At 37.9% G+C, this 16472-nt stretch overlaps 1 protein-coding gene across 20 annotated transcripts in view; it reads left to right on the plus strand.

Annotated features, from left to right (window-relative positions):
• Positions 1 to 16472, plus strand: part of zfyve27.L (zinc finger FYVE domain containing 27 L homeolog) — a 137451-nt gene that overhangs the window by 35456 nt on the left and 85523 nt on the right. For 11 of the 20 annotated variants that reach the window (XM_041570583.1, XM_041570582.1, XM_041570567.1 and 8 more), the window contains 5 exons: positions 1678 to 1716; positions 4928 to 4969; positions 9629 to 9700; positions 11577 to 11597; positions 13344 to 13485. In XM_041570583.1, the coding sequence (XP_041426517.1) occupies positions 1678 to 1716; positions 4928 to 4969; positions 9629 to 9700; positions 11577 to 11597; positions 13344 to 13485 (316 nt within the window). 20 annotated transcript variants of the gene reach the window in all.

Genomic DNA, 16472 nt, shown 5'->3' on the forward strand with positions numbered 1-16472 from the left:
TGAGAAATGAGCACACTTATCTTTGTGCCCCCTGGGCAAGCTGCTACATCTTCCAGAAAGACAATCTTATGTTCTTCTCGCTGCCGTTTCCATGGTTATTTCTCTTTAGTTAAATACTCACCAGATGCATCTCTGAAGAGCCGTATACATATATATACTGTACAAATGGCCTATTGTTCAGATATAAAAACCTATTAGGAGAGATAGATAGGTGCTATATTCATTATTTACAACATATGTATGTATTTACAACTGCTCAATCACCTTGTGAAGAAATGCATGTCTCTTGGCTGCATGTTTGCGGGAAGTTACTGGAGGAGAGACTGAGATGGTGACTTCTGGTGGGCAATGGACATAGGTAGTCACTTGAAGGATTCCCAGCATGGTGGTTATTGTGCATTTTAAATATATACATACATACTGTACCAATAATAAATATTGCAATTGAATAAATGCCACTATAGCTATTGTGATTTCTATGGATACTCTAGTAAAGTGTTTCCTACTAAGATGAATGGGAGGTGTAAAGATGGTATCACATTGTGGGTGCCATTAGCCTAAGGGCTACAGAAGGGTTTTGTTAAGAAATACTAAGTTTTATGGGACCAAGACAAAAATTTTGCATACCTCCCAACTGTCCCCTTTTTTCACGACAGTCCTGATTTTGACAGCTCAGCCCGCAGTCCCGGTTTGTTACTGAAATGTCCCAACTTTCTCTTTGATCTCCTGCACTGAACAGGTGTAAAACGATACACAGTTTCTGGCATAATTGGCATTTGGCAGAGAGCACAGAATACTGGCAGCTGCACTTCCATACTTTTGTAACAATTTAAGATAAGCAAAGAAGCAATTGTAACAATTTAAGATCAGAAGGTCTCTTGGGGAAACTGTGACTTGCAGCTTAAAGGGCAATTTACCTTCATTAGCAAAGGCGAATCTCCTTGAACTTCTGGCTGGCACCGGTCAGATTAAACATTGGCCAGGGTGGAACAGGGAGGCTTCCATTTTGAGACGTATAGCTGTGTGACAGACAGGAATGGGTTTATATAAATGAAGGAAGAAATAATTTTATTCCAGCAGCTTTCAGCTGGTTATGGGATTTTCAGTGTTCACTTTAGTTGTTCACTTTAGGTTGACTTTGGCTTCCTAAATTCACAAAGCATTCTATTTTAATTTCCCTGGCAGGTTTTTTTTATTTTATAAAGGTCTCATTACTGCACACACATTACTCCACAAATTCTTTCTGCATTCCCTGGACAGTGAGAGATTCCCATTGCACTGCACAAGCACTCACTTTACTTCCCATCTGGTAACTAGGATTGGATCTCTGGATCCCACAGCATTGTGTTTCTGAATTGATGTTCAATGGAATCTACTAAATAATTTGCAGCCTGGCAGGGCCTGTGTGCTTTGTCCGAATTTGATGCTCAGCCCAGCTCTCCTTTGTGGCCTGAGACATTTTTTTATTTTCATAATGGATATGTTTTAGGAAAAGCATTCCCCTTTTGCACATCATTAATTTAATTTCTCTCATTCCTAACTTTGGTACATCCCTATTCTCCTATGCACTTCTCTTGCTAATTTACTCTCTCTGTTTCTCATTCCAGCTACATTCCTCCCATCTAATGTGTTACTCTTCTGTGCTTCCTTCCACATTTTTTGTCTCTGTCTCCTCAGTTCTCCTCCTGCTTGGACGAGTTCACAAGCCATAAACTGGTAGGATTTCATTGAGTAACATCCTGCTTTCTGTTGGAAACGTTATTAAGTTTGTGTCCAACAGTATTTGGAAAACATTAAACTTAAAGCACAGCCGGAGCCTTGATTTGAGAAATAGAGAGGAAGGAGGGAGTTGTGACCAGTGAAGAAATCTTCATTATCCTCTGTGTCTTTTAGACTAAAGGCTTCACATGATATTTGTGGAATCTTTATGGTACCTACATTTAAGAAAAATGTAATTCAGAAGCTTTGGGACCTCTTACAGTGATTAAAATTGAAATCCCAGTGTCCCTCACAGACATCATCTGCTTTGAGATGTTGGAAGTTGAAAAAAAATGTGATCAGTAAAAATATTTATAATGTGTAACAAGATGAACTAATGTGTTTTAGACTGTTTTGTGTGCCGTTTCCTTTTGCAAAGTCCAATGTTTATCTATAGATTGCTCTTTCATTCTAAGTAATTTCTCAGCAAAGAGTAAAAGCAAAGAGAATTTGCCCATGTAGGACCCACTAACAGCAATTGCTGTTGCACAGGCAGTCAGCACACCATTATTTTCCAACACATTTTCACATTTGGCTGACTTCTACCATTAGCTATAATCCCTACTGAGGAGTTATCCAATTAACATTTTCTACCTCTGCACATCTTCACTTCGGGATTTAAAAATGTCCGTAGACCACAAAAAAAAGCAGCACTTCTTTTAAAACATAAATGGAAATCTATACTTTTAGCAATAATCTAAGGTTAGCCTTGCCATTCTGTTGAGAACTTTCTGTATTGCAGTCTATAGTCACCCCAGATCATACTGTGTGGTTTATAGGCAGGAATAGCATTTACATCTTTCTCTTTCATTTCAACTACCACACTGTTTTATACTGAAGCCAACATGTACGTAACATTCAGGGGGGTCTACTGTTAGCTAAGCTTCTGAGCCCATTTTGCTATTGTGCCACTCATCTCACTTTTAGGGGCAAAGTGCGAATTTAGAACTCACCACAAAGAACTCACCCATGTTCTATACATTCCTATGAGTTTTTTAGAACCCTATTTATCAGTGGAGTTCACATTTGATAAATATGCTTTTAAAAATCCCATAAGAATGAATCGAAAATTGAGTGAGTTTTTCTTTGGTGAGTTCTAAATTCGCACTTTGATAAATCTGCCTCTAAAGATTCCATGTGAGGGTGTAGAAAAAACACAGAGCCGCACACACACTTGGGGGGGGGGGTTACCCCATTTATTTTGACCACCTGTGCATCAGCATTTCGGGACCCAACCTTCATCAGGAGCCAGGATACACCATCAACTAGTTGAATTCTTGAGAGGTCGCCTTTTTCCATGTGTCAGTATGTGAGTTTGTAGAAGATGACTCAAAGCCATACACACACACCTAATTATGCGTTTGATGGCGCTAAACCCCATTTATTGTGACCATCTGTGTATCAAAGTTTCGAAGACACAACCTGCCCTTCATCACAATAAAAACACCATGGAATTGTGGACTGTTTGCATTGGATGTGTTACAAGTCTCTTTTGGAGAAAAATCACATTAAGGACTGTTTGCACAATGAGACTCTGGGAGTGGGAAGCAGGTCTTTGTTGACTTTAAATGTGTTTTACATTGCTGATGTTGCATCCTCACGAAGGGTGGACCCCCCCCCCAAATGTTGATGCACAGGTGGTCACAATAAATGGGGTAAGCTCCCCAACTGCACATATTTGGGTGAGTGTGACTCTCTGCTTTCTTCTACACTGCTGTGAGGACCCTGCCAGTCATACAGGAGGCCAACACCACTAGTGAGTGATTAAACAAAGAATCTGCGGTGAAAAAACTGACCGCATTTATTAAGTTGCCAACATCTCAGCATCTGCCTGTAGCTTAAAAAAAAAAAAAAAAACGCTTTAAGTAATTTAAGAAGGGAATATTTAGCAGTGTATTTATACCCTTTTTTAAATAGCCTTTTGTAAGTGGCTCAATGTGCAGTGCAAAGTTAGTAGTGTATATACATTTTTAAGGCATTTTGATTGCTGCAATCCTGCCATAATATTTTAGGCCAATTGCCTACAACTTTATTACCTACCATTGTCATTCTCATCATTCACCTATTCCATCGAGGAAACCAAAAGGGGACATTAACAGTCCCCACAGAAAATATAGTTTGAGGTATTTGCCGCATGACCAGCTGAACAGAACTTTAAATGGAATTATGTATAGATGGGATATTTACCCGTCAGGCTTTCTTATTGGCTTTGTAGAGTGACCCCATGGAACTATTCTGACACAGCATTCAGCAGTTTAGAGTGTTTTAATAAAGATAACTTAGATTTTTTTATGGCATCCATTATAAATAGGTAAATATATGTATATTTTCCCTTTAAAATGTGTGCAAAGGACTGTACACTAGAATGAAAATCATGTTGTGAGGCGTATGTGGGTGGAAATCAACATTCACACTAGCTTTCACGTCGGCAAGGAAATTTTAGCAATTTTAGACATTTGGGAGTTACATAATTTACAGTTTGGCAAGGCATTGAGGACAGCGTGTTGCATGCCTATGAATGGGGAGTACTTGAAAGATATTTTGGAGGGTGGAAAAAGGATCAGTAACATCAAAAAGTGTTTTTGTTACATTTAAATTTGTAAATTTGATCAAGCACCTATACATAAACCTCTAGACAGCAAATGTTCTAAGTTTTACAGTATATATCTGTAGTCCTGTAGAGAGCCATAAATGGCATCTGACCCATGTTTATCGTCCTGTGCAAAAACCCATTGTATTCTATACAACTGATCTGTTATCTGCTGTGTATGAGCCTCATGGTATATTCAGCATAAATGGCTTCTCCTTTGGCTACACAGCAGTTTTTTTCTGTAAACTATAACTGAGTTTATGAAGCTAACATACATATTTTTACCAGTGCCTGGTAATACCACATTATGTTTAATACATATAAAACACTATAATTTTTTGGAGTTGGTGGTCCTAATTGTGCCAGGCTGTAAATTAAAAACACTATTGCTGAGATATTGTATTTTTGTGATGATGATGCCGGTGGTTTCAGTGTATATATATATATATATTAGTTTATATAGAATTTTCTGTCAAACCTTTCCGCTCATCTTTTTGCTCTATATCCCTTACCCCGCTTTTGGCTCCTCTCTTGCTGTAGCATAACTAATTCCAGAACTGTTATTTCTGCCATTCCCAGAGCTTCACTTGCACTGCATCCCATGATCCCAGCCTTGCCATGGTGAGTTTGCCTTTCTCAACTCCCATTTTTTACCAGCGCAATCAATTTTTTTCTTGTTCAATGATCTGCTCTAACTGTTAATGGGCAAATGATGAAAAACAGCAACAGGAGGATGGAGTAGATGACCTGCTTTCAAAGTAGTTGTTTAATTAGGCATAAACATAAGGAAACACTAAACTGTTAGTAAGGTTCCCAAAGTACTTGCACTCCTTCCTTGTTAGCCAGAGGTGGGTGCTTAGTCAGTCAAAGCATACAATCTTCAAAGTGGACCAGCTGACCAAATTTTCAATCAAAGAAAGGTTTATTTCAACATCACTCACGTGTCCAACGTTTCAGCCCACATTAGGGCCTTTATCAAGTGTGATCTTTGTTTCATTTATTTGGTCATGTGTTACCATGTTTTACATTGACTAAGATATTGTCTAATGACTTCAGCACAACAGCTCCCTCTGTATTTGGTTGCGAATATGTTTTGCAAAATGTAGAGAGGATGCCTATGTTAAGAAAATCAGTGGGTCGCCTCCTGCTCCCTGACATCATTTTGCCATTAAACAGGCAAATAGTACAGATATGTGATCCGTTTTCCGGAAATCTGTTATCCAAAAAGCTCTGAACTACGGAATGGCTCACAAACTCTATTTTATCCAAATAATGAAAATTTCCTTTTTCTCTGTAATAATAAAACAGTAACTTGAACTTGATCCAAACTAATATATAATTATGCCTTATTGGAAGCAAAACCAGCTTGCTGGGTTTATTTCATGTTTACATGATTTTTTAGTGGACTTAAAGTATGAAGATCCAAATTATTGAAAGATCCGTTAACCGCAAGACCCCAGGTCCCGAAGATTCTGGATAACAGATCCCATACCTGTATAATTCTGATGGTGGTTTTCTAACCTTAACCTTCGATTTTACTCTTATTTTCCTGACTTCCAATAGTTTCCTTTCCTTTTGTGCCAAAACTAACAAAATCCAATCCATTCCTTCTGACTGCCTTTCAGACTCCCTAAGCCATCATCTTTTGCTTTTTGCATGTGTTTCTTGTTACAGTCATGCAAAACCCCCGTGTCTGCTTCTCATATGTCCAGCTGTCCTTTGTCTTTAACATGTCATGGAAAACCTGTTTCATTCCATTGCCCACTGGCTCCTTTCAACTTCTCTGTGCCAGTGTGTGGGGCATTTGGTGTAGCGATTTTCATGTTTGTCAACATTGTAGACTGCTTTCCATTGGTGCTTTGCTTTTTCAAAAACACCGGTGAGTTGTAGACACGGCCAACCAGTCTTGCTGCCCAGTAGGAGTCTAAAGCTGGCCACAGACGCAAAGATCCGATCGTACGAATCAATGTACGATCAGACTTCCCCATCTCCCGACCTGCCACTAACCATTCTGATCAAATAAAGTACAAAAAGAAACAGATCAGCCGATGTTCTGCCCCTGACAGCAATCGTACGAAAGTTATGTCCAACCAAAGCTAGTGACAGTCTCCCTCTGAAAATCGTACGATCGGCAATACATGCAGAGATATTACCCGCAGCCGACAGAAATCTTTTAACCTGTCTGATCTACCAAACGTCCGCTCTCCGCCGGACGAAAAATGACGGGATTCTCCACACACGGTCAGAAAATCGTACGAATCCTCGATTCGTATGATCAGATCTTTGCATCTATGGCCAGCTTTAGACTGTGTGTATCTCAGGTTTCATGCAGCCTCTTCCATTAAGCCTTTCGGAGACATCAGCAGTCTTGCCTGGCCAATCAACATTGCCTGCTATTTTAAAATAATGGTACCAAAACCTTATTTTCTCAGAAATTAGCACTTAGCAAAGCTAATGAAACTTGGACACGTTTGTATAGTGCCATACAAAAGGATATCAATGCAAATACAATTTGGGGTAAAAATAAAATTGGAAAAAGAAGTGGAAACTGTAAATGAAATGGTGGGTGACTGCATGAAAGTAACACAAATATGACACTTATGGATGTACACAAACACTGTGTTATTTTAAAACTGCCAAAGCATTGAGGTACTTGTAATTACATACCATACTATGTTTACAGGGAAAACATTCATGGAACTTCTAAATAGCATTGCAAACATTTGACTTATTACATCACACAAAAGTGAACTCATAAAAAGTACCCAAGATGTCTCTGATACTGACAGTGCTGGTCTGCCAAACTATGATACACAGTCTCTTAGTCTTTTGATGAACCTTATTAACTCCCTGAATTCTCCGGAATTAGAAGTGTGAATTGAAATAAAAGAGGTTGATTTCCAGAGTTATCATCTCCCCTCTTTTTGTAGCCAGACTATGTGGTTTGTAACCATTTTGGAAGCCAGACTGTGGTTTCATTTATGGCAGATTCTCAACTACTCCTTCATGCATTATTGCAAAATGGCAGAATCCCTAATCTCTTTCTCTCCAGACTAGGCCCAAAAGGCACAATGCCACTGATTAGAAATATGCAAATTCCTCCTTAAAGGAGTGGTTAAGTTAACTTTTAGTATCTTATACAATGGCTAATTCTAAGCAACTTTTGAATTGGTCTTCATTATTTATTTGTTACAGGTTTTCAATTATTTACCTTCTTCTTTATCCAGCTTTATGGGTTGTCACTTACCCCATATAAAAAAATAAATGCTTTGTAAAGCTACAAATGTATTATTACTATTTTTATTACTCATGTTTCCATTCAGGCCATTTCCTATTAATATTCCAGTCTCTTATAAAATTTAATGCAAGGTTGCTAGTAATTGTGCCCCTAGCAACCAGATTGCTGACATTTCGAACTGGACAGATGCTGAATAAAAAGCAAAATACCTCAAAAACCTTACATAATAAGTATCATACCAAGTCAACTCAAATGTGAACAACCCCTTTTAGTCATCCCATTATGGTCATCTTTCCTAATTACAGGCAATGATAGGGTCACCCATTGAATTTCCCACCCAAGTCTTCTATGTAGTACAGTCAGTCGGATATATTTTTGTAATCCCTTGTGTAGTAACCTGTGACTGTAGGCCCTGCTCACCTTCCATTAATAACACGTAGCAGGTACTGTTTGTGGAGAGGCAAAACTAATGAAAACTAATGAAAGTATCAGATGTAAGTACTGTATGTCATTTACACATATGCACTGTGTGTGTTTGTGTATTGTCACTGTGTTTCTTGCCATTAACAATACAGGTATGGGACCTGTTAGCTTGGGACATGGTTTTTTTTTCTGGATAAAAAAAACCATTGAATTACATTTAATAAAACATTTCTGTACAAAAGTTATTTGTAAGAACAATTGCTTTTGGAAGCAACATTTGCTTAGCTCATGATTATAACTTTTTAAAACAATGTTGCAAAAGTTTTTGTTCCCCACCAGGTCTGTTAATCAGCTGCATTGTCTTATATTGTATCAACAGTCTGAGCCACCAGGACAGAGAATAGAAAGGGACAAGACAATTCAATAGATGTGCCAAAAACGGAGAAAAATTTGCCAAATGCATTAAAATCTACATGGGCGACAATTTTTTTTTCCTATTTGAATATATGGGGTCTTTTTCTCTGTGAAATCTGGCGAAAAATTCGTCACTGTTCAGTAGCAATACATCTACAAATAGATTAAAAACCATGGAAAAATGGCAATGAATGTATATTGAAAAGTTGCTTAAAATTATGTTTTCTTTTATTAAGTGAAAATTGGGGTTGACATAAGGGGTCATTTATCAACATCGGGCACATTTGCCCATGTGAAGTAACCTGTGGCAACCAATCAAATTGTTGCATTCATTGTTCCATCGCCAGCTGTCTTTAAAAAGCGAAGCACTGATTGGTTGCTATGGGTAACTGCCCATGGCCAAATTTGCCCTGTTTCGATAAATGAGCCCTATTACCTTTAAAACATTAATAAAACCCAATAGTTTTGTTTTGCTTCCAGTAAGGATAAAGTATATCCTAGTTAGAATCATGTACAAGGCATTGTTGTGTTATTATTGAGAAAAAGGTAATATGTTTTAACATTTTTAATTATTTGATTAGAATGGAGTCTATGGGAGATGACCTTACCATAATTCTGAGCTTTCCAGATAATGTATCCCATACCTGTACATCCTTGATGTAGTCATTTCCACACCTGTACACTCTGACATGTTATTCTCATCTGTATTTTCGCTCCAGCCCATTTTAAATTAACCTACTGGTATGGCACCTGTTATCCAGACACCTGTGAATTAGTATTCCCACAAAACCCTAAATAACATTTTCACCTTTGTGTGCTGTTTAAATTCTTTTTTCTTTGAATTGCTTTTTCCTCTATAAAATTGCAATGCCTTGTAAACAATCTGAATTATCCATATTTGAATGTTGATTTCAAAACATATATTTTTATTAAATGTGATTTTGTTAATATTTTATGTTGTTACATGGGTTAGAGAAAGACCACTATGCAGAATATCCCAAATCGCAAGCATTCTAGATATTATTGCCCATAACTGCACCCCAACGTTAATAATTAAAATGTAAGCTAACGCTTTAAGTTGCAGAAGTACACAGTATATATCTTTTAAAAGCTATTAGCTACCTGAAAATGTTTGCTGCTCTATTGTACTGTTGCTTAGCTTGAAATAAATGTTCATATATGTCCTTGTGTTATGTATGTAACAGGATCTTTCTCCCGGGAGTGTGGAAGAGGCAGAGGAGGCTGAACCAGATGAAGAATTTAAAGATGCAATAGAGGTGAGTCAGGTGTGACATGAATCTGATGGGATGCTGAGCTACTATTAAACAGTGACCTTATTAAATAACTGCACAGCTTTATTAAATTACATTCTTATGGATTCAGTCATGTTTGCTCTTCCTCAAAGTGATTTGGAATCAGAATTCTTCTGCAGTTTTGGATAGAGGGATTTCTATTTCATTAAACCTACTTGTAAAGTTGTAGGTGTATTTGCTAGAGCAGTTATCCCAACCAGTAGCTTGAGAGCAACATGTTGCTCTCCAACCCCTTGGATGTTGCTCCCAGTGGCCTCAAAGCAGGTGCTGATTTATGAATTCCAGGATTGGAGGCAAGTTTTGGTTGTATAAAAACCAGGTCCACTGCCAAACAGAGGCTAAATGTAGGTTGACAAGCCACAAAGGGGCTAAAAATGGCCAATCACAGCACTTAATTGGCACCTCAAGAACATGTTTCATGCAAGTGTTGCTCCCCAACTCCTTTTACTTCTGAATGTTGCTCACGGTTTCAAAAGGTTGGGATCCCATTGCTCGAGTATTTAGTTTTCTCTTAAACAAAGAAATGGAAACTACATTGAAATGTCACTTTCCATTTTTCCAGTTTTTCACTCTTTGTGAAAAACAACCAAATACAAAGTTATGCTTTTACATTTATTAAAGGGATATTCACATTGGCTGTAAAATTAGCACTATTGTCTGAATGCTGGACCTCCCCTTAAAGGAGAAGGAAAGCTACGGAGGCATTTTATTGCCAATAGATTAGCTGCAATCGTGCAAGCTAGAATGCTATATTTATTCTGTAGAATGTTTTACCATACCTGAGTAAAAAGCTCTAGAAACTCTCTGTTTGTTTAGAATAGGAGCTGCAGTATTAATGTGGTGTGACATCACTTCCTGCCCGAGTCTCTCCCTGCTTTGGGCTCAGATTACAGTAGAGAAGGGAAGGGCGGGGGAAGAGGAGCAAACTGAGCATGCTCTTGCCCAGGGCAATGAGGTTTAAGCTGAAAACAGGGAGTCTGATACAGAAGCCCATGTGTACACAATAGAAGGAAAGAAATGCAGTGTTTCTTTTGACAGAGGACTCAGAGCAGCATTACTTTGGGGGTTTACTGGTATATTTAGATGGACCTTTCTGATAAGGCTTACTTAGTTTTAACCTTTCTTTCTCCTTTAAATGTTTTTTTTTTTTTTTGTGCTCTGTAGTGGAGAACACATTTTTGTTGAAATTTTGTCTCGAAAGCTGGTGAAATTCATTTGTAAAATGAGTTTAATTATATAAAAAATCTTTGGCACTTTTCCTTTTTTAATGTTGTAGTGGCTGCTGTCATAATTGTGGCAGCTGTATTTCCAAGCTATTATAGGGGGCTTGTTACGAAGTTGTTTGAACGTTGTGGATCTTTTTGTATATACTCCTATCCTCCTATCAGCAGAAAAATGCACCGGCCAGGGGATTCTTCCAGCGAACACCATAGAGCTATAACTTCCTTCTTCTTTCTTCATGCGGGTGCACCGTTTGCAGTAGTGCGGAAAGCTTTAAGTCAGCTATTTTGTTCTACTGCGCATGTATCTGCCCCTGGAAATTTGAAGAAAGAAGAAGGAAGCTGATCGCTCCGTCGTGCTTGCTGGAACATGATCACTTGAGGGTGCCTAACTTGGTGCCTAACTTTTGCACCCCCAAGTAAACTCAGCCTTTCCTTCTCCTTTAAATACTAAATCTCCTTAATTAGGAGTGAATTATTAGGATTTAATTTATGAGGGGCAATGAATATGTGTTCCCTTTGTGCCATACCGATGCAGATTAAAATATGTGGCTCTTGGTGCAGAGCTTCATTATGTCTTCTTTATTCTGCTTTCTTTTCCCCATGCTGCTTAAAAAAAGGAACAACAGCTAATGACAATGGTGAGTGCAGGTTCAAGGGAACATAGGAATTTAGACTGACAGCAAGTGGATCCCAGCACAAACAGATTTGTGGAGTTCAGTTTGTGCCAGCTGAAATTTTCATGTTGCATGAACCAGAGACTGTGTAACCCCTAACTAAACACAATTTTTTCCATTAATGACCAATTTTTTGTTCACCTGCTGCCTCATGGCCTTGGAACTTGCTACCTTCTTGAGGGGAAATACAGTTGTGTCAGTGGCCACATTTTGTTTGGTTTGGCATTAAAAAGCAGAATGCTCAACAATGCATTTTATTTCTTAGTATGAAAAGCCAGACAGAAATGTATATATTTAATTTAAATGCCAATTTTAGTACTTCTGATAAATGTTCCTGTACCCAAAAACATTTTGTAAAGTGCCCAATTAATGCCAGCTTCATTTAGGCTATGCGGTCTCATCCTTATTGAGATTTTACATATTGCTGTGTAATGACAAAAACACTGGATGGCAGAATATGGTCACTAGGTTGGTAACTTGATTTTTGGCAGCATTGTGTAGGCTTGCATGGTGTCTCCTGTGCATGAACTAGGGCCTTTCCTTTTACAGTCACTCAATGCTTTGAAGGTGTTTTATCCCAGAGATCAAATGGCCGCCTTATATTCTGTTGATATACCCAGCCCCAGACGAGTGAAGATTGAAGTTGTATTTGTATAAACATCTGAAGGATCATTTACAATAGTGGAGCAAAGTGCAACCTGCAAAAATCATATGCAAAGAGCTCTGTTTATTACCAACATAATTTACTGGCCCCATTTTTTTTTTTTTGTCAAGTGCAGTTAGACCAAACTCTTGATCCTCCATTATGGAATGCAAAGGGTTTCATTTGCCTGTGAAATGTGACCCTGTTGGCACAAGCTGTGCATGCCACAATAAGTTCCCCTTTGGATACCACTTACATGCGCTGAATTAACAAGGTGCTCCTTCGTAAAACTTCTAAATGCACAAAACCCAGTATATAGGAAAGCATTAAAATGTTCCCTTGGACACAGACCAGTAGGAGCTGTATGGACTGTAAGCACTATATATCCAATAACAAGGCTCAGGTGGCGCATTCCCAACCAAAACAAATGTGAGGTGCAATACTTCCAGGACTCCCCAACAGAGTCACCAAAGAAAAAGGAACGTTCTAAAAAAGGTGAAGAGTGCAGTTTCTTTTTTCTTATCTTTTTTGTATTTTTTCCCCTGGTGACCCTTAACGGTCAAAATGTTTTTGTAAAAAATTATTTGATGGAATAAAATGGATTGAATTCTTCCTGGGTGTGCACTCTTCACCTTTTTTTATAAGAAATATATAAACTGTGCCCTAATGATCACATATCATGTGCTCTCTATGGTTAGTAAACTAACAGGTGCTCTCTAGGACAAATTACCATCACAATTCCTTAGGTATTTATCTCCCTGGTCACCCTTAGATCTGATGAAATTAAGACCCAACAAAAAAAAGAACTGGCAATGTCTAGGGAACAGACCTTATGATTTAACCTGGGGAGTTAGATTCCAACTGTTTACCTTAGCTAAGCAGAGTTCCATAAGAAACAGTTTGAGTTCTAAACAATTATACTACAAACTCATCAGGAATTTACAAGTGATACTGTAATGTCAAACCCATAAACTGAATTGTGAACTACAACCCTAATCAGTTTCCCACTGCCAGATTTATCTCTTGGATTTACCACTGGTTTTAAAGTTACAGTTACTTTTTCACAGGACGAGGATGATGTGTCCCAGTGCAGTGCTGGATATGATAGCCTCCAAGACAACGGTTTTCTCAGCAAGAATGAAGTCATCAAAAGCAAAGTGTCTAAATTCACCGAAAAGCTGCGGAAACGATATCCCACCAATAACTTGGGTATGTACCCTTCATGGTTTGGTTATAATAGTCCTACCAAGGTAAAGCATCAGTAAAAATGATTTAATATATGGCAATGTCTGCATAAAAATATCTGTTGCTATAAAATGTATGAAATGTAAAAATGCCTGCATTTATTGCTTGAAACACAGTCCTACTCAACCTGCAAGAAAATATTTGCATTGTGAAAAGCAAACCTAGCACTCAATGGTTTTGGTCTCTTGAGCCGTAGCGAACAGTTACACCTATGTTAAATTGAAAGATATGTTCTGCTCAGTTACCATAGTACAAAAACATGTCTTGCTAGAATTTCGGTATATGGGCCAAACATATTTACTATCTCTTGAGATATGAAATGTTTTGCTGCTGGGCCTTGCACATAAAGTCGTGCCTTGGCAGACAAGCATTCTTTTCATCTGTTAAGTTTGGGCTTAGGCTGCTAACTGGAAACATGAGCTGGCTACCACACACTTCCACATTGGTCCAGGAAAGAATGTAAAATAAATACAGAGTAAGCTACCTTTATGGCATTCATTTTAATTGGGACCAGTGCATAGCTAGAAATTAAGCAGCCATTGACTTTTTATGGTATTTATAGTGTAGTATTCACATTATATAGCTGATAGCCTATGTAAAGTATCAAATTAGGAGCTCTATATAACAGGCAATACCCACTCCACCACTGTTGATAAATCGCTTATCAGTGATTTTCTGAAATGGGTATGATACATATTTTCTGCTAAATCTTACTTAATTATGTCTTATGATCTCACTCATGCCATATCATGTCTTAGGTATTATATGAAATATTACAGGCCTGTTGCCTTGATATGGTAACGGACTTCTTAGGTGACTAATATCCCTATATTTAACAGTGGTTAATTATCCCCAATAGAGGCCTGGTTTTGTTATCCAGCCACTGTACTATAAAGTTATTGGACTAGGCCCCATGCCAAAAGAAAGAGAGGCATGGGTTCAGTTATCCGGAAAGCTTTGAATTATGGGAAGGCCATTTCCTATAGACTCCATTTTAATCAAATAATTTTAATTATTAAAATACATTTTCTTTTTCTCTGTAATAATAAAACAATACTTGATGCCAGCTAAGATAAAATGAATAGTGATGAGCGAAATCTTTTACCAGGTTTCACCTCAAAAAAGAAGCCCATAGAGTCCAATGGGTGAAAAAAAATTTTGGCACCCATAGACCTCATTGAATTTGGCGAATTTGGCGCCATTTCACACGTTTTCAGTGAAGCCCATCAGTAATAATTAATCCTTATTGGAGGAAAAACAATCCTGTTGGGTTTACTTAATATTTAAATGATTTTTCTTTTAAACTTAAAAAAGAGGCACGGACACCAGAAATTAAACTCGTAATATTTGCTTTGAAAGCAACTTGTAACTTTGCCATGAAGTATTTGCACAATGCTTTTACATTACCTGTCTTTGTGCAGCAGCAGCCCATTACCATTAGAAATTGTACCTGGTAGGCTGAGATGGGACAGTCAGGTTGGCAAAACAGTCAGGTTTAGAAACTTCAACTAACAATTACTTACAAAAACCAAACCAACGATCAACGTGACTGATATGTAACTTTTAATATACATTCATTTTTTAAAAACTCTTTTTGTTAGTGTCAGTATCACTTTAAGGTATTGAGAGCCATACCTTATCTAGAGAACCCCATGTACCAAGCATTCTAGATAACAGGTCCCATACCTGTAGTGCCGCCTCACTCATTTGCATCATATAGTCACTTGACTGCATAGTTGTTAATAAAAAAAAATTCTTCCTTGGGGTATTTCAAAGATCACAGTCAGTGGTTTGTTAACTTTTCCAAATAAAAATACCAAGTTCACTGTATAACCACAGCCTGCTTGAAGTATCCCAAATGGAGTAGATTTCACAAGTAAAAGTTCTAGATGCATGCTGCCAAGTTAGATGGATATCTACTGACATGGGTCATCCATTAAAGTGCATGGGATGAAAGCAACGCTGGTTTGTAATATGTGTAGAAACTGGGGTTGTTAATGCAGTTGTTTAGGAAATGACATATCTTAAACATTGCTCTCTATGCAAGTGTGATAGACTTGTACCAATTGTTAAGTATAACAGTATTGGAAACAAAGAGAAAGGTAGAAAGAAAGAGTAATAGAAGGAAAGACAGAAAAGAGAGGAGGGGAAGGGTAGATTATGAGTAAATGTTAGTTTACTTCTAGCACTGCCTTAGTAAAGCACTAACATTTTAGAACATGGGGACCATTAGTATCTGTCTTGAGAAACAATAGTAACTACACATTCAAAAACTTGTCTGTACAGCACCTTATTTATGGATTCTTTCCAGTCCTCTAGAGTAGGAGAGTTTGCCCTGTTCAGCCGTGCCCTGGCTAGATCAGACTATGCTATACTGTATGTGGTTGCAGTAAGTATAATCTGAAGATTATAGAATTGGGCCTGAGCTGCATATCAAAACTGAAAATACCTGAAGTAGACTTTAAATAATGTTTGGACCTGTTCAAAGGTCAGCAGTTGGCTTTTAAGCTACAGATCTCTTGCAGTGACATTAAAGACCTGCTTGTTCCCAGAGATGACTAGCTGGCATAACATAGAGGCGGGAAAATGTACAATTGCACCACAAGGGGGCATGAGGTGAATAAAATATGTTTCCTTTTGGGATAAGCTTTTAAGCTGCAGTCCAAGACCTAAAGGTATGTTCAAAGATTTAGTTATTAAAGGAGTGGTTCCCCTTTTAGTATGTTATCAAATGGCTAATTCTAAGCTATTTTTCAACTGACCTCCATTTTCTATAGTTTTTGATTTATTTGCCTTCTTCTGACTCTTTCCAGCTTTTAAATGTTGGTCACTGATCCCATCTAAAAAAGAAATGCCCTAGCAACCAGATTGGTGAAATTGAAGTCTGGAGAGCTCCTCAATAAAAAGCTTAACACATAAAGCCAAAAGAAAATGAAAACCAAATACAAATT

The sequence above is a fragment of the Xenopus laevis genome, chromosome 7S, assembly GCF_017654675.1.
Source record: "Xenopus laevis strain J_2021 chromosome 7S, Xenopus_laevis_v10.1, whole genome shotgun sequence".
Classification (NCBI taxonomy): domain Eukaryota; kingdom Metazoa; phylum Chordata; class Amphibia; order Anura; family Pipidae; genus Xenopus; species Xenopus laevis.